Source organism: Pygocentrus nattereri, chromosome 4 (assembly GCF_015220715.1).
Source record: "Pygocentrus nattereri isolate fPygNat1 chromosome 4, fPygNat1.pri, whole genome shotgun sequence".
In the NCBI taxonomy this organism is placed as follows: domain Eukaryota; kingdom Metazoa; phylum Chordata; class Actinopteri; order Characiformes; family Serrasalmidae; genus Pygocentrus; species Pygocentrus nattereri.
Window position 1 is genome coordinate 25,302,278 of NC_051214.1, and position 26,837 is coordinate 25,329,114.

The 26,837-nt window shown below is 38.1% G+C and overlaps 1 protein-coding gene across 1 annotated transcript in view; it reads right to left on the reverse strand.

Moving 5' to 3' along the window:
* Window positions 1-547: 547 nt before the first annotated feature.
* The window catches only part of usp46 (ubiquitin specific peptidase 46), a 29,754-nt gene continuing 3,464 nt past the window's right edge, over window positions 548-26,837 (reverse strand). Inside the window, exons 2-9 of the mRNA XM_017687961.2 lie at window positions 21,263-21,343; window positions 18,408-18,621; window positions 12,803-13,041; window positions 10,424-10,500; window positions 9,907-9,990; window positions 8,964-9,161; window positions 8,675-8,753; window positions 548-7,984 (exon numbers count right to left, since the gene is read on the reverse strand). Coding sequence (XP_017543450.1) covers window positions 7,883-7,984; window positions 8,675-8,753; window positions 8,964-9,161; window positions 9,907-9,990; window positions 10,424-10,500; window positions 12,803-13,041; window positions 18,408-18,621; window positions 21,263-21,343 — 1,074 coding nt within the window. The 3' untranslated portion in view covers window positions 548-7,882. The remainder of the gene's footprint in view (window positions 7,985-8,674; window positions 8,754-8,963; window positions 9,162-9,906; window positions 9,991-10,423; window positions 10,501-12,802; window positions 13,042-18,407; window positions 18,622-21,262; window positions 21,344-26,837) is intronic.

Here is a 26,837-nt window from a genome sequence, read left to right on the forward strand (position 1 = left end):
TGGTCACTTTACAGGAGAAGCAAAAAACCTGCTTTACTTATAATGTAAGTCAATGGAACCAGACTTTTTCCACGTCATTTTGGGTCATTTATTTAAGTCCATTCAACATAAAATTTACACACAATGTAAAGAACGATATGTATTTTCAAATTATGCAAAAACCTGAAAAAAATGACAAAAATGGAGATGCGAGGTTTTGTTCTGACAGCGATATTAATATTTAACAGTGTAACTGTGCTGACCCAGTTGTAATATTTATAGTAATATGATATATAGTAGTATGATATTTATATTAGTATAGCAGTTTAAAAATGGAGATATGAGGTTTTCTTCCAACAACAGCGATAAGCAGGTCTGCAACAAGCCATGTGTGATTTGAGACTCGACACGCAAGCTTAAGCGTTTGCAAAGCTTTTGTGAGCAGTTCTCAATGACACTTGCTCAGTTACATCAAGTGAACAGCACCCACTTTAATAACGGCCCTGAAAAAGATCCACTGAAGATGCAGACAGCCACTGATGAGGAACGAAAGCAGACAGCATCTCTCTTCAATTCATCATTTATTTGTAAGACACCACCGTCCAATCTACAGAATAAATCCTTTTTACAGCCTTTAGAATTCCAGCTCCTCTTAGGTTTAAAAATATATTTATTTTCTTACTATCAGACATTCTACATATCTTTATGTACAGTTGCATCCCACACAAATAAAACAGTTTTTTTTTCCTTGGGTTTTTTTTTCTGTGTTCCAGTTTTAGAGAGAGGTGTGTCTGTGTGTGTGTGTGTGTGTGTGCATGTATGCAGGGATTTGGCACAAAATCAAAGTTATGTTTGACCAGTAAGGTGGAGAAACGGCACATGTTCACAGCTACAGTAAAGGAGATTTCAGTACCGTTAAGAGAAGGTATCACACGGAACTATGTACACCACACACCGCTTTCTTTCACACTCACACGGACGCACACGCTCGCTTATTCACACTCTCACAGATGCACAAATATGCTCAACTTCTGCTTCCCTCCTTTGGGATGTGTTAAACAGAAGGCTATTTTGTAGCAGGCAAATAAAAGCGCTGAAGGACGTCTCTGCCTTGCGAACGTAATTTCTGCATAGTCGAGCTAAAGCCTCTGCTAATACACAGTGATAATAAATCTATAGTGTAGTAACATGTTCAAAAATAAATGGAAAGTACCTTTATTACCATTCAAAAGTTTAGAATCTCGTCATGATCACTAGATTGACTTCTTATAAACATTTCAAGCATTTCAGGAACAACAAAAAGTTTAATATAGTTTGTATGCTAAAATACAAACATCCCTGGTCAAATGATGTTTTGTTGATTATTTTAAATGGGAAAAAAAAGTTAATATGTAAATCTTAAGGGAACAACCATGAACATTTAACACACAATTTAACTGCACACTGGAAAATGAAATATTAAGGGTGCCATAACCTCTGCACAGGCAACGCATTTCATCTTTCCCAATATGTTAAATTCAGTAAATAAACAGTAAATGTTGATTAAAGTGTGTTCCCTGTACTGGATGTGTACTTCTTTTCACATAGAAAACCAACAATACATCTCATTTGACCAGGCTTCTTTTTTCTGGTCGTGTTCTGCCTTGAGATGTGGTCACCACTTTTAAAATACGAGGAAATCTGGATATTCATTTGACTATTTTCATTTGATTTTTTTTTTCCCTGATGCTACAACTTTCTCAGTTATGTTAGAATGGTCTATCATCTGTTTATCATTTCTCTGTTTTTTTCTGTTTATATTTCTCTTTAAAGCCATTAAAAGCAATATTTGAACAAGAGGATTACAGTTAGGAGTCGTAACAACAGCATGGGAGCCACTGGGCTTCAGGCTTCATCTATGAATGGATGGTAGGCCAAACTAAGAAAATAAGTGTTTTCCTTCAATCAGAAATCAGCAATCAGATTACAAGTTTAATCACTGGTGATACTAGCAGTGCGATGCCAGCCAGTGCAGGAGTGTAGCAGAAAGTACTCTCCTCCAATTGTGTTCAGCTATTAAATGACGTTGCATTAGCATCAGTTAAAAAAAGATGCGGTTGCTGGCTTCACATGACTCTGAGGAAGTATGTGGCTGTTGTTGGAAAAAAAACTCGTATCTCCAAAATAGTAACAGGGAAGAGCAGGGAGCAGGGAAAAACCTACTTTACTTTTAATGTAAGTCAATGGAACCAGAATTTTTTTCAAGTAGTTTTGGGCTGTTACTCTTAGTCCATTCATCATGAAATTAACAGACACTGTAACAGGTATTTTCAAATTATGCCAAAAACTAAAAAAAATGTCAAAAATGACGACAGGAGGTTTTCTTCCGACATCGATATACTAGCCATCTTCCTTCTAGTGCTGGCAGCATCTTTATAGGACACCTAGCTAGTGGGTGAAATTGGACTAAATTGGGAGAAAAGAAAATGTGTTACCGGTGCTTCATTAACATGTTAAACTTTACACCGTTACATACTTCTTATTAATTTTTTGAGACCTAATTGTTTTAACCCTGGTACAAAGAGGAAACATTTCCCAAGCATTTGAAATGTTCTACACAATCTGGTTTTATATTCCTGAAAACTTCCAAACTGTATTGTATCAGTTATGAGGTAAGAAAAAATAAACAAACAAACAAACAGACAAACACTAGAACGTTTGTCTGATGAAAAACGGGCAACAAACCAACAAGGGAATCTTAACCTGTGTGTAAAAGGAGGGGCGTTTAGGTGGATCCTTATAGATAAAACTCTACTCAAAGCATCAAGTGGGTCACAGCTTGGGGTGCCTGGAGGGAGAGTTCCACCAGAAGAAAGTACACTGAGAACCTATTTAATTCCAAAGGAAAGAGGAATGGGATGATAAGGGCTGTCCCCCTGAAGCAATGTGAGGTTAAGTGCCTTGCCCAGAAGAAAACAGAGCCCAAAGAGCTGTGGAGCACGTACGTGGCTCCTAGCAAAAACTGAACCACCATGTCCTCCAACAGTTTGACCTAGCACTGAGCTGCCAGCTGCTATCCTGGTGGCATAAATCTACCCAGCAGCTTGAAAAGCACACTCTCTCCTCCATGGGTTCAACAATTACAATGAGTAATATTTTCACAAGTCTGACATTTTTGCCATTTCTGGAAAAGTATCCTCTGGTGATGTCTCTCCACTGTATCTTCATCTATGGTTTTTTTTCCCCAGCTGCCATGCTGCTATGAGTTCTATCTACACAAAAAGACAATTTATTGCCCTCACGCCATATCAATATCACTGTCCAAAAAAAAAGAACAAGTAAGTTTACAGAGAAAGGAAAAACATTCCTAACCTTTAAAGTATATTAAATGTAAAGAGAATTCATTCCAGGTCATTTTGGAGCATTTCTGTTGGTGCACATAATGTTAAGAACAGCTCCTGGATTCAAATGCTGTAGAAATACAAAACTGAAAAGAAAAAAAAAAAGATCCGATATGCTTTTTTTTTTTTTGGACAGCTACGAGTTACTTATGAATAAGTTCTATGGAAAGATTTCACTGAAAAACTGTACCTTTAACCACTAGAGAAGGTCCAAAAACACAACAGATCCACATTGTAAAGTATGGTGATTGTGCTATGGTGCAAACAAAGAAGCACGGTTTGATGTGTACAAACTGACTGAGTGTATCGCAATGCAAAGCCCTCTCTGACATCATGCTCAGTGCGCGCGCACACACACACACACACACACACACCATGGTTCAAGCCACAAATAAGGAATCATAAACACCACCGCAAGTCTTGGTAGTGCTTCTCCATTATGAACTTGATTTAACAAAAAACGTGAGAATCTATGTAGCGCAGTATCAAAATCACATGGAATGTTTATCTTTTCCCTATAAACTACCTTACTAAACTCAGTCCATCTCAGCCCTTCATTTATTAGCTTATGCAAGAGACAGTCTGCTTTATGGTAATGTCCATTTTAGGCCTCAATCAACGAGGCCTTCTGTTTTTCTCTGCATCCCTCTCTCTGAGCCTAGAGACTGTCCTCACACACACATGATGAGTAGTGATAGCCCTCTTTGACAAATGCCCTTCACATTTTCAAAGGAATATATTGTGCGCTTGTTCTTAGCTTTCCTATTAATAACGCTTTATTAACCCCTTTACAGGGCCGGCGGCAGCCATCTTGTTACTGGCTCTGGAAGCTGTCTTTTAAAACCATATTCATAATCACTGCCATCACAGTAAGACAAAAAAAAAAACTATGTTCGCATATAAAGGTACCTCTCATACCTTCTATAGACAGTACCAATGCTAAGAATGCTTGAAGCAGAGGAAACGTCATATGAGTGAAATAGTTATGAATGCCAAAAGTTGTGAAAGTACTTCCATCGATTTCTCAGCAAGTCTGCATAATTAAACAGTTAAGATGTAAACAAAGTCCTTCAGAGTGGTGTGATGTGAATTGTCCAGAGTGGTGGTGATGGGAACCAGACGTCTGAACAATTTCATTTCTCTAAAGCTACATTACAAAGTTATTATAAGAAATGTTTATGAACACGCTGCCTGAAGCCTGAGACATTGCAAGCGTTGAGACGAGCTTTTGGCCTAAAACCTATTTCTTTTCCATTCGTTCATGGAAGAGACGGTAAGGCAAAATAGTCACTAAGGAAAACTTCTTTTTTTAGGTTTATCACTATTTTACCATTAGCATTAAATATAAAAATGCAGAAGATATGTGTAAGTTCACTAGCTGTATGACATTGTGACCCCTGGTTCCCATCACCACCACTGTATAGAAATTGTGAGCCAGTAGCTTTCTCTGCAGTCAACTCTTTCACATCAAACCGCTCTAAATGTCTTTGCTTACATCTCAGCCATAAAAAAGGGGGGAATTCCCCTTCAAGTAGTAAATGTAAAACTTCTAGACTAAAACGGAGATCCAGGGTTACACGTGCCAGACTACATGAAGAACACAGCAGGACACGGGGTCCCAACTCTGGTCCTGGAATACCACCCTTCATTATCATCCCTGCTCCCAACACACCCTCTTGACATGGCGAAGTGCTTGTTAATGAGCTTATTATTGCATCAGGTGTGTTGGGAACAGGGGATGCACTAAAACACAGGGCTGGGTAACTCCTCAACCTGCAGTAGAGCATTCTTTCATTAGCTTTTGCCTTTCATATCTCTGGGAAACCCAATATAGACAAAAGCGGATTGGTACTCTTTTCCTGAGCCTCTTAATGCATACAAGCCCAGGAAGAAAGCAGAGCCTAGTCAGAATGATTCATCTTTATGCAGGTTTAAACCAGCAGGATGAGACTTCAAATTATACCAAAAGATTGTGACTAAACTGCATTTAACCAGTTTTACATCGCACTCTGGAGTGGCTAGCAACAGCCCTGCAAAATACAGCCAGTGGTCTTCAATGGCAGTTAGGTAACAACAGTGTTACGTAAGGAAAAGGCAAGATAAAGTGAGAGAAACAAGCTTCAGCCTTGAGTCTTGGCTGTGTAGGAGGATCATTTTGAGTTTAACAGTAACTTCAAAAGGATGCAGGTTTTTCTACCTTGTACAGTTGACCACTGATGTAAGGCAAGAAGGGCCGTGCGGACCTCAAACGAGTCTGCTCCAGTCATTTCTAAGCATCTGCATGGTCTGGTGAGCGCCATACGCCTTCAGCTAAGGACTAGGTGCAGGCATTAGTCCACTTTTCTTCAGAAGGGTCAATCAGGGCTTAATATCAGTAAAATATGAGCTAGGTCCAATAAGACCTGATTGGCCCTGCTGTTTAAAAGTGGTAAAGACTGGCTAAAGGTATTGACTGTTTTTGGGTTAATTCCTAGTACGCTAATTTAACTTATTGCGACCACACACCCACCTACGTGCACACACACACACACACACACACACACACACACACACACACACACACACACACACAGACATACTTTTACTTGTCATTGTAGTGCATAACAGTCAACAAAACACATTCACACTTTCATGTAGTGTGTAGAAATCACACCATACTCACTAATCACACTTATTCTGTACCTCAAAGTGAAGAGCAACACAACACCTACAGTACAGAGTGGCTACAAACCAGTCTGAAGTAGACTGTGGTAATTAGACTGCTTTGGGAGATCACAAGGTTAAGGAACCGAACAGAGGTGCATTTCACAAAGTAGGATTTTGCAACTGAGAAAACCGAAAGTGAAGACTGTCTACTAGGGCTTCACAGCATATTGTTCATTAATAATTATTCATTTAGCTTTGCAATACTGATATCGTAGAACTCTACTGTGTGCTGGGAACATCCTGATCAATTAAAGATGTTTGTTGGGTGTTTGGATAAACCGAGCCGAGGGATGTAAATTCTTTTGACAGATAAATGATCACCATATTCAGTGATTAATCGTTAATCGGCAAGCCTAAAATCCCAACTGGCAACTCATCAAAATATTTATCATAAAACAGATAATTCCTGTTCTGAAATCTGATTGGCTGAGCAATGTTCAAAGCCATTGTGAAATACATACGTTCAGATATGAGCGTCCACATCAAGTGAAATCTGCATGAAACACGTCTATCATCACCTGAGGAAGCTTTTGATACAGTACAGCACAGTAGTTGTGCCATCACCCCCTCCAAAATGTGGTCCTGACCACCACTTTCCAAGCTAATAGGCATGTCTAGCAGAACAATTTGAAAACATTCCTAAACCTTTCTCATTCAATTCAAACAGGAACTGTTGGTCACTGAAAATGAATAAAATGTATGTTTTTTTTTGTTGTTTTTTTTTTAACCAACTGCACTGGTCAAACAACTGTACTTGTTGGTTAATCAGTTGGTCATTTACATCCCTAATCAAGGTCCACCAAACATCTTAATTTTTTTTAGATGTAAAATTTTACATCTTTACGGCAATACAGCATTTCATCTATATTGTGGACCCAAGCATATTAATGTACTGCCTTATTTCCCCCTCTTTATGCACCCTATACATTGTTAAGAGTTAATTAATTAATTGGCTCCATTAATTTACTTGGGTAATTTTTAACTCCTTTTTCATAGCAGTTGCAATATTTATTGTAAAAAACTAAAATAAACTATCTTCCTATTTTTTCTCAGTATTGTTCAGTCTGTCTAAGTGGATAAGAGGTAATAAGGTGTATTCCTACTGAACAATCTTCACTTTTGGCTTAAGCTATCTCAATGGTAAATATTCCTTTGTGAAATTCCCTTCAGCTTTGAACAACAGAACATATACATACGACACATAAAATAATAAATTAAAACATTCTGTTCTTACACATATTGGTGCCACATAAAAACCCAAAGAAGAGAACTTAAAATTTGGAACATGAGCTCCAACAAAGGACAGAGAGGCCCTGTTTTGAGTTTTACCCATTTACAGACCATTGTAGTTCCAAGATCTTGGAGTGGAGGGTTGAGTTTCCAGACAGGCCCCCCTGCTTCATAGACACTGCACTGGTTCGTTTCCTTCATGCTTTCTAAAAGCAGCGCTGAATAAGCTGTCGCTTTGATGCTTCTGTAGTGTTTTGTTGCTGTCTTCGTTGATGCTTTTGTTTATAAAGTGCCTTCAATATGCAGGTGGACTGACTGAGGGTCAGTTTAACAGGAGGATGTTTCCCCACAGAGCAGCAACAACAGAGAGAGGAGAATTCTGGGAAATGTAGTGTTGGCAAAGGTCAGGCTCGGATGCTATTGGCACAGGTCTCAGTATAAAGGGTCCTGAGAGGGGGAGGGACAGGGAGCTGGGAGACGTAGAGTTTATGGTCAGTGACTAAACTACACTTTTCCCCTTCCTTTCTTCCTCTGCTCGTCATTCTCCCCTTTGCACTTTCCGCCCTCTTTCTCCTCTGTTCCTGCTGTCACTCTCTGGACTGATAGAATAGGATGTAGCCTGACTCAGAGTTCTTTGAAATGTCAGAAGTTAAACCATAGAACTCCTCTATTGCCTGTGCATCGATTTTCTGTGTGTGTGAGAGAGGGAGAGGCAGAGGGAGAGAAAGGGGGGGGGGGGAGAGAACAATAAGTTAATACACAAACACATCTATTCATCATATTCATTATATTCAATGAAACCACTATGGATGAGCATTTTTTATTCCTTGTTTATAGCATGAAACTGAATGAAATGATATACATGAATGTTTGCTGATGCAGTAATGTATCTTTGTGTTTTAAGTATATCACTGTTGTCGGAAGAAAACCTTGTATCTCCAAAATAGTAACTTTACAGGAGAAGGAAAAAACCTAAATGAGGCATTTTAAAATTATGACAAAAAAACGAAAGCGACAAAAATGGGGATACAGGGTTTTCTTCTGACAGCAGCAATAGGTGATTTAAAGCACCCATATCATACTTGAAGAAAATAGATTTTTTTGTGATATGGGCCCATTAACACATTACCAGCTGACATACAAAATAATTACACTGTACAAATCTGTCATATTTTGTTTGAGACATTCCATAAAGAGTTATAGTCATTGCATTTAAAGTGAGACCCAATATCAGCTGCTTAATAAAACTTTTAGATGTACCAAACACAAAGGGAATTTAACTGAGTGTGGATATCTGTATAAATAGTCCCATCCATCCCATGCTTGTTCCTGCAAACATATAATGTTAAACATAAAATGGTAATAGATTTTACATATACCTCCACAATGTCATCATCAAAAAGCAGCCAGAAGCCATGACTCTTCACTATGGTTATGTAGTGTCCTCTGTTTGGTCCACTGCAATGATAATGTATTGTCAGATGCAAGAATAGTGTGCATTAATATTGACGTACAAGAATTACAGTCTAACTCAAAACAAGAACAAATCAACTGAAAGAAGTGCTTAGTAAGCCACAAATGTCAGCGACAATATAAAAACTGAGTTTTCCAGTATGTTTAGGAGTCTCTGTAAGTGTGTACTGCATGCATGAGTGTCCAGCCACATACCTGCCACAGTGCACCACCACAGCGACGAGGTCGTACATGCGGTCTAGGTTGACGGCGTCTCCAGACGTATTGAAGAGCCGCAGCTCGAGAGGGAAGACCACACGGTAGCTCAGCTTAGTGTAGCGGTGCAGCTGCTCCATGTACTTAAAGCGCTTCAGGTGCAGAGCCAAGATCATAGGCAGCTTCTTCACACGCATACTGGAGACACAACACATACACACACACACACACACACACACACACACACACACACACACACACACACACACAGGATTATGATTCAGATTATTGTCACATACAGTCATATGCTAATGTTTCAAAGCAGACAAAAAAATGTGAACAACTTTGTACATTTATGATGAACACAAATTTTAATATAATTAATTCTGTCGTACAATATAGTGTAATTTTATTCTAATCAATTTTACATTATTATGCATTATAATATTGTTTCAATATAATCAATTTTAATATAAATTTACATTTTAATTTCATAGTTTTTGGGCAATATACTAAAAGTATATTTAAAATATGTTAAATATGCTGTGCCTTGGGGCACTTCTACATTTTCACTTTGAAATAAAAAAAACTGTATTTCTCCAAAACCAATTATATTGTTCTCTGCACAACTCCCCATAAACAAATATTTTTACATTTTACATTTGGGTCTTGTACAACTTATTAAGAATAAATAAAAAGATCACTATTATTTAATGAAAAAACAACTATACTACCTGCTGCAAAGAAATTTCAAAAGGCAGTAAATCTAGAGAATTTGGTCAACAGTATAAAATCTCAGAATTAATCAGACAACAATCTTTCAAGTAAGTAAATGTGTTGAGATTACATTTAGCCCCATCATTTTATCAGGGTTGAAAATGTGTGTGAGAAGGGGGTGGTAACCTTTTTAGATATTTATTTTCAAAAACTTAAAGTCACTAACCGTTTCTGGGCCTCTTGCTTGCTGCAGCAGGTTTCACAGTAGTATTTATATTCACTGCACAGCGTCTCCGTGTTGCTGAAGTCCCTGATAACACACACACACGGATAAGAATCACCAAAACAGGGAAACATGTAAGGATGTTTTGCCGCTGTCTCCAAGAGCCTCTTCCTTGCCATCTTTCTTCGAAGCCACCGAGAGTGATAAAAACTAGGCAACTTTATGCAGTAAACTAAGAGGGGAGGTGGGATGCTCATGCTATGTGCAAAACCATGTAGAAATGATTTTGAATGTAGGAACTGTTGTATGAAGTGTCTTATGAAATCTAGGAGTTGTGATTTAACTGGCTCGTTTTGTTAGGGCTCACATATGATTTTTTATTTAACAAACCACCATATAACCACTGTAGCATGCATGTGTTATTAATATAGTGAAGCTGAGAGAATGTGTCGCTGGCCTGTTTGTAAAATGTTCCTAAACCAGAGAGAGTGTGTGTGTGTGTGTGTGTGTGTGTGCATACCTGAGACAGTGTGTTATTGAAGTGTTTTGCTCAACGTCCACAGACAAATCCAAGAAGTCCTCATCTTTACTGCTGACCTGTAACAGGCAGGACCGACAACTCTGGTGAGATTGTGTGATGCTTGTGCTCCCTTTAGCCAACATTATAAAACTGTTTCAGTAGTTCAGGCATCAGTCTCAGCCACAGCTCAGTATGGCACATTTTATACTGATACTGATCAGTTATCAGGAATAAACTTGGTGCGGTGAAACTAGCTGCAGTTAAAAAAAAACAAATTTTTTGTTACTTTGACTTTTTTCCCTTGACATTTTCTGCCACTTAGGTCACGTAGCATGTGCTGTACTGTGGATATCCTTTTCTGAAAATCAGCAACAATAAAGCAAGAAAAATTTGTTTAAATGCTGCAAAAGTCACATTTCACCTTCTTCCACACCCTATTTCAGAGGTAAGTAAGAGTCAAAGGAACAGAAAGGATTAGAGATATAAGTGATTAACTGATTAACAGTTAACCAACAAATAAGTAATTTTCTGACCAAAACTAGAGGTTAAACAATCTTCACTTCATTTATTTCATTTCCAACAAAAAACAGCTTAAATTTAACTAGACAGAATTATATGAGGTCACTTCAACCAACTGGCTCTGCTATGTGCCTCCTACAAATGAAGCACACTGCTAAAAATAGTGGTGTTCACTTTTTGAGAGGATGACAGCACAACTACAAAGATGTACCATATTGAGTATAAAAACCTAAAAGCTATCATAAAACACACAAACACATAAAACTGTTTTGTCTGTCTTTTCTTAGAAAAAGTGTGATGCATGTTGTGAAGAAATCACACACAGGTATGCAAAATTATAGAGGATGTGGTGAATGTCAACAGCTTGCAAGAGGCACTGAGGTACACAGAGCCAAAGCTAGTCTTGATCACAGCATTTACATTCATTTGAACTTAGTTTTTGGTCATATATTCATGAACATATTATGGCTGTCAGGTTAAACAAATCCAGGTTCTTTTGTAGGGTATGTATAAGATGGATTCTGTCTGTTTACTTCATGTACACCCTGATGTCTGGTCCCTCTAATCAGTACTACATTCTAAAGTACATACATTGAATACTTTTTAATATCCAGGCTGAATTAGTACACAATTCAGTTAATTAGTGTGCTCATAACTGTGTGTATAATATGTATTTTACAATGTAGCTCAGCCAGCCAGCTTTCAGATCTGGAAGAAGCTTTATAACATGTTTTGATGGGTCAGGTCCTTGATTTTAGGCCTGTGGATTAGCAGTGAACCACTGACTAATGATGGCTGGTTAGCTGTAAAAAGAAATTGGTACAATTTGCATCCTTAGAAATTACCTTAGTCATCCATGGGTTAAAGAATATAATGAACTACTATCACTCATGTCTTATCAAGCATTTTGCTCACCTCTGCAAGGTCAATTATAAAGTAACCCAGTTCAAAAAGTAAACGTGATCTATTTATAACCACTTATTTCTCCTCATGTGGTAACAGGTTTTTGGTGTTGCTGCATGTCACTCTTTTCATGGCCAGAGCAGCCTCTGTTCAGAATAGGCTGAACACTGAACTCTGCTGAGCAAGTATTCACACATATAATAAGTGAATAAAGGAGTAGAAAGAGCAGCAGAGAAATAATTGATAAATGCTGTGAGGTATGCAGAGAGGGACTGACCCCAATGAACTCGAACTGCCTTCGATGCAAAGGAAAACTGGGTCAAAGACTGAGAAACATATGAAACCAATATGCTAATCTCTCCTTTGCCTGAACAAAAAGATTTGATTTGATACTTAAAGACTCACGCAATCTAGAACCCAATCTTGGATCACATTAGGTAACAGAATGATTTGAACTGTGAACTGAAGTAAATGATTGGAACTGTCAAAAAGAGAAAAGGCAATACTGTTAAACTATTAAAGCGACAGTACGGCTTACTCCAGTAATCAACTAACTATGAAAAAATGGGCAAATGTGTGTCACATAGTTACAAACAGAAGCCAGGATTTTGGTCAGTTTTCACATATACATCAAATGTAATACAGTGTCAGAGTTTATTTGAGATTACTTAACAACCTGTGATTTGAGGGAAGTGCGTAGAGCTTTAGGCATGCAGCCACACTGTGCTAATTGGAGGGTAAAAGTTTCATTATATGTTAGGTACATTAACTTCATTCTCCAGTGCAAAACTAAAAAAAGCTCATTTCAGACACCGAATATGTCTTGGCTGACATTAAGCAGTATCAGGGTAAAGGTTTTTCGAGTCAAACTATTACTTTAACCTGTTAACCTGCAGGCTTATGATTCAGCCATTATGAGAGTGAAAAGTGTGAGAGTGAGAAGTGTGAAACTCTCACCGTCTCACAGTTGAGGCAACGTGTCTCATTGGTCAGCGTGCCCTGGAAGATGTCATGCACCCAGGTGGACTCTGCCTTGTTCTCCGGCTCGGTTTCGGCAGGGACAGCAGTTCCGTTATTCTTCAGCCGGCCGTTTTGTTTCTCCTGTTTCTTCTCTTCCTGCAGGATGTCTGCCACTGTGTTCAGCAGGTAGTTCAGGAACTCATGAGCATCCTGCTGCATGTAGTTATCAAAAAGGTCTATAAAGAGAGGCAGAGCACAATGTTAGTAACTGTTGTTGTAGTTTAGCTAGCAGTAATAATTTTTGTTATATTTTTTCTTATCTTTGTTATATTGCAGTAGGAGCCAAAATACATGTTACAGCCTTACTACATAGAACCTTAAATATTCCAAATGTTAGTGCAAAAATTCTTGTTGAGTATAATTTAAAGGAAAAAAAAGGCAATTTTTTTACAGGCCACATTTTGTTTGTTTTCTCCCAATATGTTAAAATCATCTAATATACATTGTGTATTAATATGTGCAGAAGTCTTCACTCTGTGGAAAATCTTTTAATTTAACAACAAAAGATATAAAACAGCAGGGACAGACAAACTTTTGCATGTGGCTGTAGAACAAAGCCTAATTGTCTCTATTTGCTCTTTAAGAACTAGATAAGAGTGTCAAAGTGCAGATTAATCAGGAACATGCAAATGTTAATCAGAGAACCTCAGAGGTCACGTGTCATTTTGTAGTGAGCGGCATGTCCAAAAAAGGACTGTGGGTCTAACATGTTTTTGTTGATGAGAAAAAAATAAATTACATTTTCCAAAATCGAAATCCCATTTATTAAAAATGTTCCACAGCATTTTGTCCCCTGTGCAGTTGACAAAGCTTGTTGGTTTTCATAGGTTATGCTGCTGATATTGCAAGACTTGTTATGAAATCAATAAATTCTATTGGAGTGTTAGTCTGTATGTAGCATAGAGGTGTTGTTGGAACAAAACTTTGTATCTCCACTTTTGTTGATTTTCAGTTTTTGACATAATTTGAAAATGCATGTTGCCCTTTATATTGTGTGTATATTTCATGAAGGATTGACCAAAATAAATGGCCAAAAATTACTTGGGTGGGGGGGTCTGGTTCCATTGACTTACATTGAAAGTACTGTATGTTTTTTCCTTCTCCTGTAAAGTTACTATTTTGCAGATACAAGGTTGTTCTGACAGCAGCGATATACAGAAGGGCGACACATCAAAAGAAAAAAGTAAATGGAGAGGAGCAACATAATGAGCATAGATGCAGGTGCACTTCATGATACACTTACACACTTAACATCCTACCACACTCTGTGGCAATCAGATCTGTGGGAAAGACATCAGTAATTCTCTCTTCGAGAATGAGTGTCCCCAGCAACAGGGCATAAAGGGCCACTGAATGGCCTGATGAGAATAATGTAAATCATAAGCTATGGTCTTTGCATTTTTCATACATGTGTTGGATATCACTTTTTTTGGTGACTGAGGGAATATCTTTTGGAATGGTGTTTCATCCCAGCCAAGGCAAACTGAATCTGTTCTTGCTGTTTGCAGTGGTCCAGCACTTTAGCACTACTAAAGCTCTATACAAGTTGGATTAATTTTACCTTATTAACGAGAATTTTAATCCAGTTCGAATCTTCAATGTTTAAAGTCTCCTAAGTGATCATTTTGGTGCAAATTACTTCCATTTGCAGAACCCAGAGCTCCCCCAGTAATAGGAGATCTGTTCAAATCAACAATGTAACAACAAACCCCAGTAATAGACAACAGCATCTCAGTTTTGGTGACCAGGAAACAAAGATAAATACTGAAATAAAGTTTGAGAGTTCCTTTAATCTCAGGTGCAAACCAGGACTGTTAAAATTACACAGACAGGTCACGTTACCCCATAGAAATCAGGCAGTCAGCTTCCTTACAAATGACAAAACAGGACCTTCTCTGGTAAAACCAATCCAGCCCATTTCTTCAATAAGGTACTGTTTTTAAGCCAGTATGATATAATAAATATGCTTTACAGTTTTATACATACTGTATTAAAAACTGTAATATTGTTTGAATATTGTATTAAAACATCAAAACATGCAGTATCGTCAGTGTTACTATAAAAGGAGTTGAACATTTTTGAAGCAGGAAAGATCTCTGCTGAAAAATAATAATTTTAATAATAATTGTAATAATAATAATCAGTTTAATAATAATAATTTTTAAGTTTCCATTATTTAAATGTTAGAAACGCCAGCTGAGGTGCATTAATATCTGTGAACTTGGATAAAGTAAAGTTTAGGCTTCACTAATGGTAAAGTAGGTTAACTAACGCTAAGTAACAAATGAACTTAAAAATTAACACTAGCTAGCCAAGAGTATGTAAGCTTACCTAGCACAATGATATTCATGGATTTCTTATTTTTTTGTCACATACGTCAATGCACAGCAGACTGTAATGTAGAAAGTTTGTAAGTATCTTTTATTTGTAAGTAAACACTAATAATAGCTAATTTCAGCTAGCTGTGTTATTCAGTCTGTTTGTAGAGTACATACACCTTCACACATCGGCTGTGAGAATCACACAATTCAGTTTAATCTCATGCTTCACTCGACATTCCTGATTTTTACAGGAGAACTTTACTTGAATACAAGAGAAAAAGAAACACTCTTGCTAGTCAGTGACTGCCAGCCCGTGTCTGTTGCAGATCAGAGGGGTCGGGAACGGTTTCCCTAATAACAAGGAAACAATGAGAGCAATGCAAGAACTGAACTCAACCCAGTGCATTTGTGTATCAGAGAGTAGAGAAAACCTACATTTTTGAAAAATTTGTCACCCATCTGTATGCAATGACATTTCTATCAAGACCTCTTGTAATTTAAATCCTACACAGTGATATTTAGGGAAAAACTGTACCAAACAAACTCGACTTCGAAACTCATCAGTTAGTTGTTCATTTTTCCCATAGACAAAAACAACTTAGACCCAAGACCCAAAAATGACTGTTCACTAAAGCACATACATATAGATCCCATATCAGTAAGTATGAGTGCTCAGCTGTCTATTTACAGACACAATGCACATGCAGGCTCTGTGAGTGGTGAGTGACACAGTGTGTGTGTGTGTGAGTGTGTGTGTGTATGTGTGTGTGTGTGTGCGTGTGTGTATGTGTGTGTAGTCAGCTGATTGGCTGCTCTCTGACAGAGGTCTGTATTGTTCATTCATTGAGAGAGCGATCTGAAGTAAGACAGCAGAACAAGTCTCCTTTCATACCACTCACCTACACACACACATGCACACACACACGCACGCGCACGCACGCATGCACACACACACACCTGTCTCTCATTCCACAGATACACCATATTACACAGGGGTTTACTGTTAGTATTATAGGGTCAGATGCTAATTCACTGACTATACCAGGGCAACTACAGACCAATCAACATACTTTCAAAACCACCATTGCACATGTATAATATTTCCAGATGCTTATGCTACCTGTTTTGCTGGACAAAATGACCAAGGTAGCACATGACGAGTTAATGCATTTTCAATACTACCATCATTAAACCACGAGGCTATTTCACTAAAACTGCTTTTTTAGGAGGCCATCAAGTAATTTCAGGTTTCACTTGTGCAGCATCCAGGAATCAAACCTGTTTTTTCCGTTCCATAAATAAGCACTACCACTGCACCAAGTAGCTCATGATGAGAGTGCTGATTCATAATTAGGTAGCCAGTGTGTGTAGCACAATCATGGGCCAGCAGGGAAACGGAAAGCTTCGGCTTCTATATTCAGTAAGGCTGGAAAATACTCTACCTAGTTTGGTCCAAATTGGATAAAGACCTCATTTAAAAATTAGCTACCTGTCATCTTGCACATTAAGGACACTGTATTGATTCAAGTAATTCTGTTAAATGAGAAACACTCAGGAAATATTCTATCAGTAGAGTTACCTGGTACTAATCTGCAGAAAGGCAAGGTAAGTCCTAAATGAGCACTAATGCTAATGCGCTTTATAAATCCAGTCCCAGCAAATTTTGTATACAAGACATCTCAAGATATGATAATAATGGATTATGAGTTTTGCCAACTAATTAGATTGATGCAAGATCACCGCTAATTACAGGCTAATTACGCTCTCTTAGACTCAACACAGACTGATCATTTAAATGTATTAGTCAGGTCGCTGATTGATTTGCTGTAATTTTACTGCTTGTCCACCATTATTAGCAGCAGCAGCTGCAAGAATATGAGCACCTGTTAAGTCAAATATTAAAACAGGTAGATTATACAGCCAGTACAGCACTGATGTGCTGCTAGAGGAAGAAAAGCCTGTTCTGATGTTGAATTCCTTTACTTGGGGCAGACCACTGTGAAAATGCATTCCCACCAGCAGCGAACTGAACCAGTGTTCATTTGGAAGTGGACTGAGACCTGAAATTCACAGATCAGGTATTTGGTGCTCACAAACCAAAACAGGGTGAACTTAATAAAGGGTCTAATTGGTCCAACAAGGTTGGTGTGAAAGCACTCTGAGGTTTGTGAGCTGTTATCTTGGAGTAGATGTATAATGTGGAATTGCCAGGACAGAATGCGTATTACACATTTTTATCTTGCCTATTATCATATTTTTAAGTTTTTAGTTGACCTTAATAAAAAAGTGATTGTAGGTCTGAATGATATGAACAAAATAGTAATTGTGATTCCAAATTGTGTTTGGGACATTGCGATATATTAATACACAGGATGATTAAAAAAGATTCCTCTGATTTCAAAACACCATAATTTTACAGCCGTGAGGTGCCTACCAATCACATACCAATTGAAAGAGGGGGTCATAGAGTTTCTGACTGCCACCGGAAGATGGCTCCCTTCAATCTGTGAGGAGAAGCGACCCCAGAACAGAAAGTGTTTTGTGTTCTCCACTTTAATAACAGTGAATAAATGTGCAATGTGATTTTGGTCGGTAGTGAACCACCAACAGCACAGAACGTTTGGCGTTGGTTCCACAACGATCTCTGAAATCGCACTGAAAGAGCCGTGAGTTTAGTGACACCTGACATGCTAAATGCAATATAGGATGAATCTGACTATGGCGTTGATATTGTTTGTACAGCTGGAGGAAGATCATATTAAGCACTTGTTAAATTACATAATAAACTTAATGCTCGATTAAATGATTTACAATTTACTGCATTGTTCTGTAATAATTTTAAAAATGATTTATTTCACTAATCAGATGAACCCTTTTGAATCACCCTGTAAAATATATTAAACATGCCTTTGTGGATCAATAATATGACATGGTTAAAGACAGGCTTTCTTGATTTTGGTCAAAATAATTCATTTTTGTGGATTTTGTTGCCTTCACATAGGCCTGTGTTTAAATGTTTAACATGGCTATTTTCCACACGGTTACCCAAACAGGAAGACTATGTTACCAGCATATGCCTACCTTGATGTCCTGTCACCACCCCCACACTCCAGAAACAAATAAAAAACTATACAAAATAGGCTACAGACATTATCAAGACTACATCTGTGAAATGTGAGGGAAACATTTGAAGTACTCTTCAAATATTAGTGTATCCTCACCGTTTTCCTTCCGCAGGCGTGAGATGAACTTTTTGGGCGGGATGACGCCCACCTTCTTCTTCTGAGTGGCGATGCTGTGGAAGAGGTCGGCCAGACAGGTGAGCAGGTTCTCCTTCTTCTTCTGCTGCGCCTTGTAGGCCAACACGCTCTCCCTGAACGGCCTGCAGAAATAGAGCGCCTGCAGCACAGAGTTACAGTAACACGTGTTCCCAAACTGAGAGAGAGGGACACAGACAGACAGAGAGAGAAAGAAAGAAAGAAAGAAAGAAAGAAAGAAAGAAAGAAAGAAAGAAAGAAAGAAAGAGAGAGAGAGAGAGAGAGAGAGAGAGAGAGAGAGAGAGGGAGAGAGAGGGAGAGAGAGAGAGAGAGAGGGAGAGAGAGAGAGAGAGAGAATCATCATTTTGTATTTCTAGAGAACAGAACTGCATGTGCATTTTAATCAGAGCTGAGGGAACAAAACGGCAGGACGAGAGTTGGACATTATTTTCTGTTCAATGACAAGATACTAATACTTTAGTAGCATTAGCTTTAGGGGTAATCTTGGCCAATTCACAGTGATCTCTTAGACTGGGTGCTATGATGTTCTCTGAATACAACAATTTTTGTTCTAGAAATAAAATGATATGGAGGGCCTGCTCAGTTAATAAAAGACCTACAAAACATGACTGAAAACAAGCCTCAGAGTGGGATGGAAAGGGATGCTCAGCGAAATAGAAAACTGCCCTAATACAACAATAAAGTAATGCTGAGTAGCTACTATTATATTGGTAATACAGTCTTGCTATGGTTTCAGAAAACAGTTCTGAATTTGAAAGTAATACTTCTGTTATTGTAGGCTGTTCTTTAATGCTGGTCTCACTCTCCCTCATGGACACACGCACTGCACAAACAGTTGGCACAGCAGCCTCTTGCAGAATGAACATACATGAGAAGTGAACCCAGATTCGCCACCAGCTACTGCTCATCTCAAAGAAATAAAAAAATGATAAAATACTCATATTAATAATTTTACCACACTATGGCAAAGACGTCTAAAAAGATGTCTGCTTCCTCTCTACAGAACCTCTTTAGGATGTGAAAATATGAGTTTCTGATGCTGTTTTGACACATGCATGTGTTGTAAAACATTTCATAGGCTTGAATTCATAATTGCAGAATGAAGTTTTAAAATGAGGCTGAGGCACATTTGAAGTCATAAAATACTCAATATGCACATTATGTACTAGGCTTAGCAGTAAGCCACTTAAGGCTGTTGCAGGAATAAACAAAACCAACAAGGCCCCATATCGATCAAAGAACAGCATGATCCAGAAGGTTCGGTGCACATTATCAGTTATTGTAGGTCATAAATCTCCCCAACCAGTTGAGACCATTTACTCATATGACTTTTGTTTAAATCTCTTAGTGTGATGATAAATGTGTCCGTGTGAACGCAAACCACAACTAAACTGCAACAATGCATAATTTTCTGCTTTGCGTCAGAAAAAAAAACAAAGTTAAATATACTCTTAAAAGACATTCCCTAATTTTCACCATATGATGCCTTGTTTGAACAGTCTATGATGAATTCGCCGAATTGGCCACTGTATCCAGACAAAGCAAACACAAAACTGTCCTGCTACAGTAAAATATGTACTTTAACAGGCACATATTTTCATTTTCTTGAAATTATTTTTTCATGAGACCCACTTATATTTCATTTTGTGTACCATAACCAGTTGTAATTCAATTTTATTCATTTTCCAACCTCTCCTTATCCCTTCTGTTTTTGTTACTGTACCTTTAAGATTGATATATGATGTAAACAAGCTCTATTCTGAATATCTGGCCTCATCTCATTCAAAAAGTAGTTTAGGCTGAAACACTCCTTATAAATTCATCTTGAATGGGCGGAGATAAACTGATGTAGAGGAAACAGGCAGACATATTTGTGAAATAACAAAAACAATGAAGTTAAAATGAGCTGTTTTTCACAGCTTACTTTCCATAAATGGACTGTGCGGACTGGGGATTCAACAGTATGTTTTGAAGCATTTAACAATGTTTAGATCCTACATGAAAAAGGGAAAATTTAATTATTTTTGACACCGGCCCTTTAAAAGAGTTATGCTAGTCATACATATTCAGCAATCTGTTCCAAGTAAACAAATGACATTGTCATCAATTCTGCTGAAAATAGCCTGGAGTCTATCTGTAGGCCCTTTCTTGTTGACAGGGTGAGGCACTTGTCACTGCAGTAGGTCACAACCCCCTGCAGCACTGGATAAATATGCAATTGCTTAATTGCTACTGCAATCGGGTTTGATAATTGAAAACATGACTGCAGTGTCAACATGACCAAGAATAGCATGTTAACCCCCCACAGTGGCCTTACACCTCATTCCTTTAAGCCTTTCACAAAATACGGCATGACATCAAGTGCTCTCTCTTGAGCTTGTACTCGGCTTAGGCCTTAGAGAACAAGATGAGTAGAGATTTCCAGTATACGTCCTACAAGATGCAAATAAAATCAAAATTACTCAAGTCTGGTTAAAATTATTCACAGGCAAAGAACTTAAATTGCCATTGTTTAGGTGCAGGGCGAAACATTGGATCTTTTTTGCTTTTGAATTTTTTGATGTGTGTTTTGTGGTAGTACTTGAGCTCGGAACACATGAGTAGTATAAAATGACTCGATCAGCCACAAACAGAGCGCAGAAATCCTCTACTTTCCAGAGCTCTCACATGCAACACTGCCTTATTTGGGCCAAGCATGTTCCACAAAATCAGCCCAACCTCCCATAGCAGTGATTACTCTGGCTTGTGTGTAAAAACATGTGTCAGTCTGAAAGCTTGAAGGCGTGCGTGACACTTACGTTGACCAATCCAAAGTAGTGTTCGTTAATCGGGAACTGCTCTGGACCAATGTCTTTCTCCAGAGCAGAGGCATTGGTGCCCTAAAAGCAGGGGAAAAAAGGAAGACAGACAGAGGTAACAATCATTAATTTAATCATAAATGAAACATTAAGGGTAATATCCCTATAACTATATTATAAAGCAACACATACATCTTCATTCTGCACCTTGCAAAAGTAAACAGATAGTGGTGAAGAGATGATCAGCCCAGGGCACAAAAGAAGCATGGGTATTCTCTCAATATGTAATTGCTTAATTGGCATTGTCTTCTGCCTTCACAGAAAACGGTAGTGAGTGGGCATGCTTTGTTCTTAGCCTGTCTATGGGCCTTAATGTTTCCGTGAGGAAATCAGTACCAGCCTGTTTCAGGCAGCCAAAGAAAACACTCTGTCCCCTCAGCAATCTACATAAATAAACATGCCTAACTCGATTTTGCCAATCAAACTGCCACGCCATGCACGCTTATTCCACATTCAGCCTCTTTCTGATTAAGGTCCAGTTATATTTCAACCATAACCACATAAACTGATGAAAACATCCTCATACTGGTTTCAAATCAGCCATTATTCGCTGCCAGCCTGTTGTGGTCATGCGTTCTGAGGAAAATCGCTCCATCACTAGCTGTGACCTTACAAGAAAAGTATTTGGTGTTGGGCTGCTTACTTTATGGTTCTGGTTGGTACTGTGTGCTCTATATGTAAGGAACTCCTAGATCTTTGAGTGGAAACATAAAAGTTTTGTTGTTATATTCAAGCTACGACCTTTGCCTACCTTTGTGAACTTTGAAAACAGATGCCATGTGTGAACAAGTTGGGACAGTCAAAATGCACCAGCAAATGAGAAGTACTACACTTAAACACACGATGATGAAAAACAATGAGAATATTTTTCAAAATAAAAATAAACAATTTAAGAAATAACAGACCGAAAATCTAACAGTTGGCAAAAATATACTGATTAATAAGTATGTTATAATGGGCTGACATTCAATCAGCTACTTCAGTTTCTGCTATTAATATACTATACTGCTGTTCAAGTGATGCACAATGAGTATGTTAACATGCACTTAATCTGATAACCACAGAAAATCCGATTGTCAGTAATCCAATCAACATGTTTACATGCACTTGAGTAATCAGATATTGTGAACTCCAGGTCTACACAAGTGAGAGTTCTTCTCTGCAAACAAGCCAAGAAACTCACAGAAGAAGACGTGATGTAAACGTAACGTAAAACTTGAACTTAATGCCGCAGCTTTTTAAAAAAAAATAAACATTGCACCAATTTACCTGAAAATATGAACATAAATACTGTAGAAGATGAAGATTGTTTGGTTTCAGCGCTGCTCTAAAAGTGTTTTGCTGCCATCGCGTGGCAACTCTGCTTGCTTATTTACGGTACCGCCATCTGTTCTCACACATACTCAGACTGAGAAATCCGAAAGAAATCAGAGTAAGGGTTCACATGCACTGTGAAATCTGATTACTATCTCTCTTCATCTGATTTCTAGACTGAAGCCTGGTGTTAACATGACCACTTGAATAACCAGATAACTGCAGAAATCCAATTATGATCAGATTATTGAGTACATGTAAACACACTCATTGATATTGGAAACTTTTGCATTGAAGATATCTGCTTTCAAAAATAGTGGTATCAGACAGATGCTTAGATGTTTAGAATGTTTAGGTGATGTTAGGCAGCTGTGCTAAAATGTAATGTTGTGAAAGTTTTATGGCATTAATAACAGTAGAAACGTACATTAAAAATATTGGATTTCAGCAGTGGCCCACAGTTCCCATATCAGCACATCCTTAATACTGTTTACAGGCTCTTTATATTTGGTGTAAATCTGTCTTTTTAAAGATTCAGTAGTTCAGGGTTATAGAAGCATTAATGACACCTAGAATACGCTCAGAAAGGTGTATCGTCATTAATCCCAATAAAAATACTGTTCTACATAAAATAACAGCCGTAAAATAAGTCACACACATAAATATAATATTCTACATTGATTTGAAAAACTTGCAACAAAGTCAACAACAGTCAGTACTCTTAGCCTGTTGTAATGCCTTTGGACTGTTGTAGTCCTCTTGGACTGTTTCCTTTCAGCAATGATCAGACTGGATTTTGATTTTCTGGTCAAAATTAGGCAGAAAATAAAAAAAAATTCCAAAGTTCTCTTTTGAAAGACTCATCCCTGAAGTTTTAAAAATCTAATCAAGTAGCTGAACACAAGCTGAGATCTGACATGGTTAAGGTTCTTTTCTGAAGCCAGACTGGTTAGTGGTAGCGCTACCAGCCATAACATGCACCTCTTATTCCCTTTAACATTATGAGATGGGACATTAAAGAACACAAGACTACAGGAGACTTCAGAGACAACAGTACTCCAAAGTAAGACATGGTATTCAATGTACGGTCTTAATAATGCATGGAACTGTCTGCTAGGAAACGTTAACGAGTAAGAGAATAGCGTACTGTATAATCAGGAAAAGCCCAGGGTTTCATGTAAGGTTAAGTGCTTGGGATTACGTTTCATCTGGATCTCTTACATCTGCTACTTAAAAGTAAATGTTAATATCCACGACTATCAGATCACGTCTGTCTAAAATATTAAATGAGAATTCCATTTATTTTTCCAAAATCCTGCAGAGTTCAATCCTTAAGATGTAAACAAAGTCATTCAGAGTGGTTTAGCGTGAAACGCCCTGTTCTAAAGAAGCTGTCCGAGTCTGAAATTTATACAAGCAGTGGTGATAGGAACCAGATGTCTGGCAATTTTTTTAATAGTTCTGAAATAAGCTGTCAGCCTAAAATGCATTTTTAAAAATCCTTTCAGGTTGCAGAGGTACATGATTTTCCCCATTATCATTACATATAAAAACTCAAAATATGTGTACATTCATTGATGGTTTGGAGAGTAAATTAATTGCTTATTTCACACATTGTGATCTGTGGTTTCTGTGACCACCATAGTAAAACATCTGACTTGGTAAGTTTTGGTTGGATCTTGTACACTTGCTATCTAAAAGTAAATCTTAATGTACATGATGATCAGATCAGTTCTCTCTTAGGCATTAAATGTGAATCAAAATGGGTATTTTTACAAAAACCTGCAGAATTGAATCCACAAAAAAGTCATTCAAAATGGGTGTGAAATGTTCTGTTCTAGAGAAACTTCAGAATCAGAATATTTCTCTGTTGCGCTGATAGGAACCAGACGTCTAAGGAGTTTTATGCCTCTAATAGCTAAATCACTGAACGTTATTACAAGAAATGTTTACAAGTGTCCTGCCTAATGCCTGATACATGGTTTTACAATAAATTTTAAGATAAGCTTTTGACCCAAAACATATTTTCTGAGAGTCATTCATAGTGGAGAGTTACATGCATAGCATCATATGGCAAAACAGTCTATGAAGAAAATCATTTTTTTCAGAATTACCTCTATTTTACTATTATTAACATCACATATGGTTTACTGGTTGTTTTGCATAGTACATAAAATGACTATATTTGTGCTGTAGACACTGTGACCTCTGGTTCCTATCACCACCATCGTAAAGAAAGCTGAATGAACCATTTCACAGCAAACCACCCTGAATGACTTTGTTTACATTTTAATGACTGAATTAAGTAGAAATTTAAAATCGCTGCAATAAAGTTCTTAAAAGAACATCAGAGTCACTGCCCAAAAAAGAGCTATGGAGATGACTGACAGGTGATTGATGTCAAATAGCCGCCCTGTGCTTTCTGTGATGGTAATAACCTGAGAAAGCAATGCAGCTTTTCTTCTCTTTGAGGAAATATGAATCCAGCAAGGATTCCATTTCAATCTTAACAGACCTTAAATGGCCACTGACTCAAAGGTATACACGTATTGCATTGTGCGAAAGAGAGATTAAGACCTTCAATGATCTTGGCCTACAGTAGGAGGCATGCTATACTCATACGAAGGCTATTAAATACCAGACATCCAAAGGCTTTGGAAACAGAACAGTACTATTGTAGAAGGGGTATGAATAGAGACTTTATCGTCTCTGCATCGTCTCTGAGTGAAAGGACCAGAAAGCAGGGTTTTGTTTCTCCTTGAACTTTTGAAATAGGGCTGCATACTACAATATGCCATCATCATCATCATCATCATCATCACCACATCAGTGAAACAAAAATGTGACAAGGTTAAACACTGGCCTACTTTAAACAAAATCATTTAGATTGTCAGATGACATGAATGTCTTGATTCATTCAAAACACCCACAGACACCTCATGGGACGTGGGAGAAATGACCATAACGCTCACAGCATTTAATCATTTATTTGAGAGTTTATTTGCATATTGCAAACATTGGAGACATCATTACAGCAAAAGCAAATATTGGAATAACAATTAACGGGAAATATCACCAGTAACGGGGGTGTAAACAAGACCATTCAGATGGCCAGTGAACCTACATGTGTCTTCTGAGTTTTTATATGATGCTGATAATGGTAAAGTAGTCATAATTCTGAAAAAATAGGTTTCTTTGAAGGCTATTTTGCCTTACTATGTATCTTTCTGCCATTTACGGATTTTTAAAAACACGGTTGAGGTCTAAACTTGATCTCAACACTATAATAAAACAATGTCTCAGGCATCAGGCAGCACATCTGACTTAACCACAAGTCATAGCTTTTTGTGAGGGCACTTTTAAAGGCACTGAAGGCTTTGGATGTCTGGTTCCTATCACTATCACTGTGAAGAATTCTGACTTTCTCTAGAACTGAGAATTTCACATCAGAACACACACACACACACACACATTTTCTAAGCCACATCTCCCTCAGGGTCGCGGGGGGTTGCTGGAGCCTATCCCAGCTGTCATTGGGCAGAAGGCAGGACCCTGGACAGGTCGCCAGTCCAAAACAGGGGAGACAGGCAGACAGACATACACATTCACTCACACCTAGGGGCAATTTAGCATGTCCAATTTGCCTGACTGCATGTCTTTGGACTTTGGAGGAAACTGGAGTACCTGGAGGAAACCCACACAGATACAGGGAGAACATGCAAACTCCACACAGAAAGGACCGTGATCCACATCAGAACACTCTGAATTATTTAATTATGTAAAAATCTTGGGGAATTGGTGGAATTGTGGGCTGGAGGTTAGGGAACCAGCCCTGTGACCGGAAGGTTTGCCGGGTTGATCCCCTTGGCTGACAGTCCACAACTGAAGCACCCTTGAGCAAGGCACTTAACCCCCAGTTGCTCCCCAGGCACTGTGGACAGGGCTGCCCGCTGCTCTGGGCAAGTGTGCTCACTGCCCCCTAGTGTGTGTGTTGACTAGCGTGCATGTATGTGAGTGTTTCACTGCATGGATGGGTTAAATGTAGAGGTCTAATGTCACAGTGTGCAAACACAGTGACAAATAGTTCTAAATTCTATTCTAATTCACCTTTAACAAGCTATACATTAACTACAAGTATTCGTTTAAAATTTTTGGATTGTTTGAGCAATTTCTTTGCAGTCTTCTGCTGGTTTGTATCCAG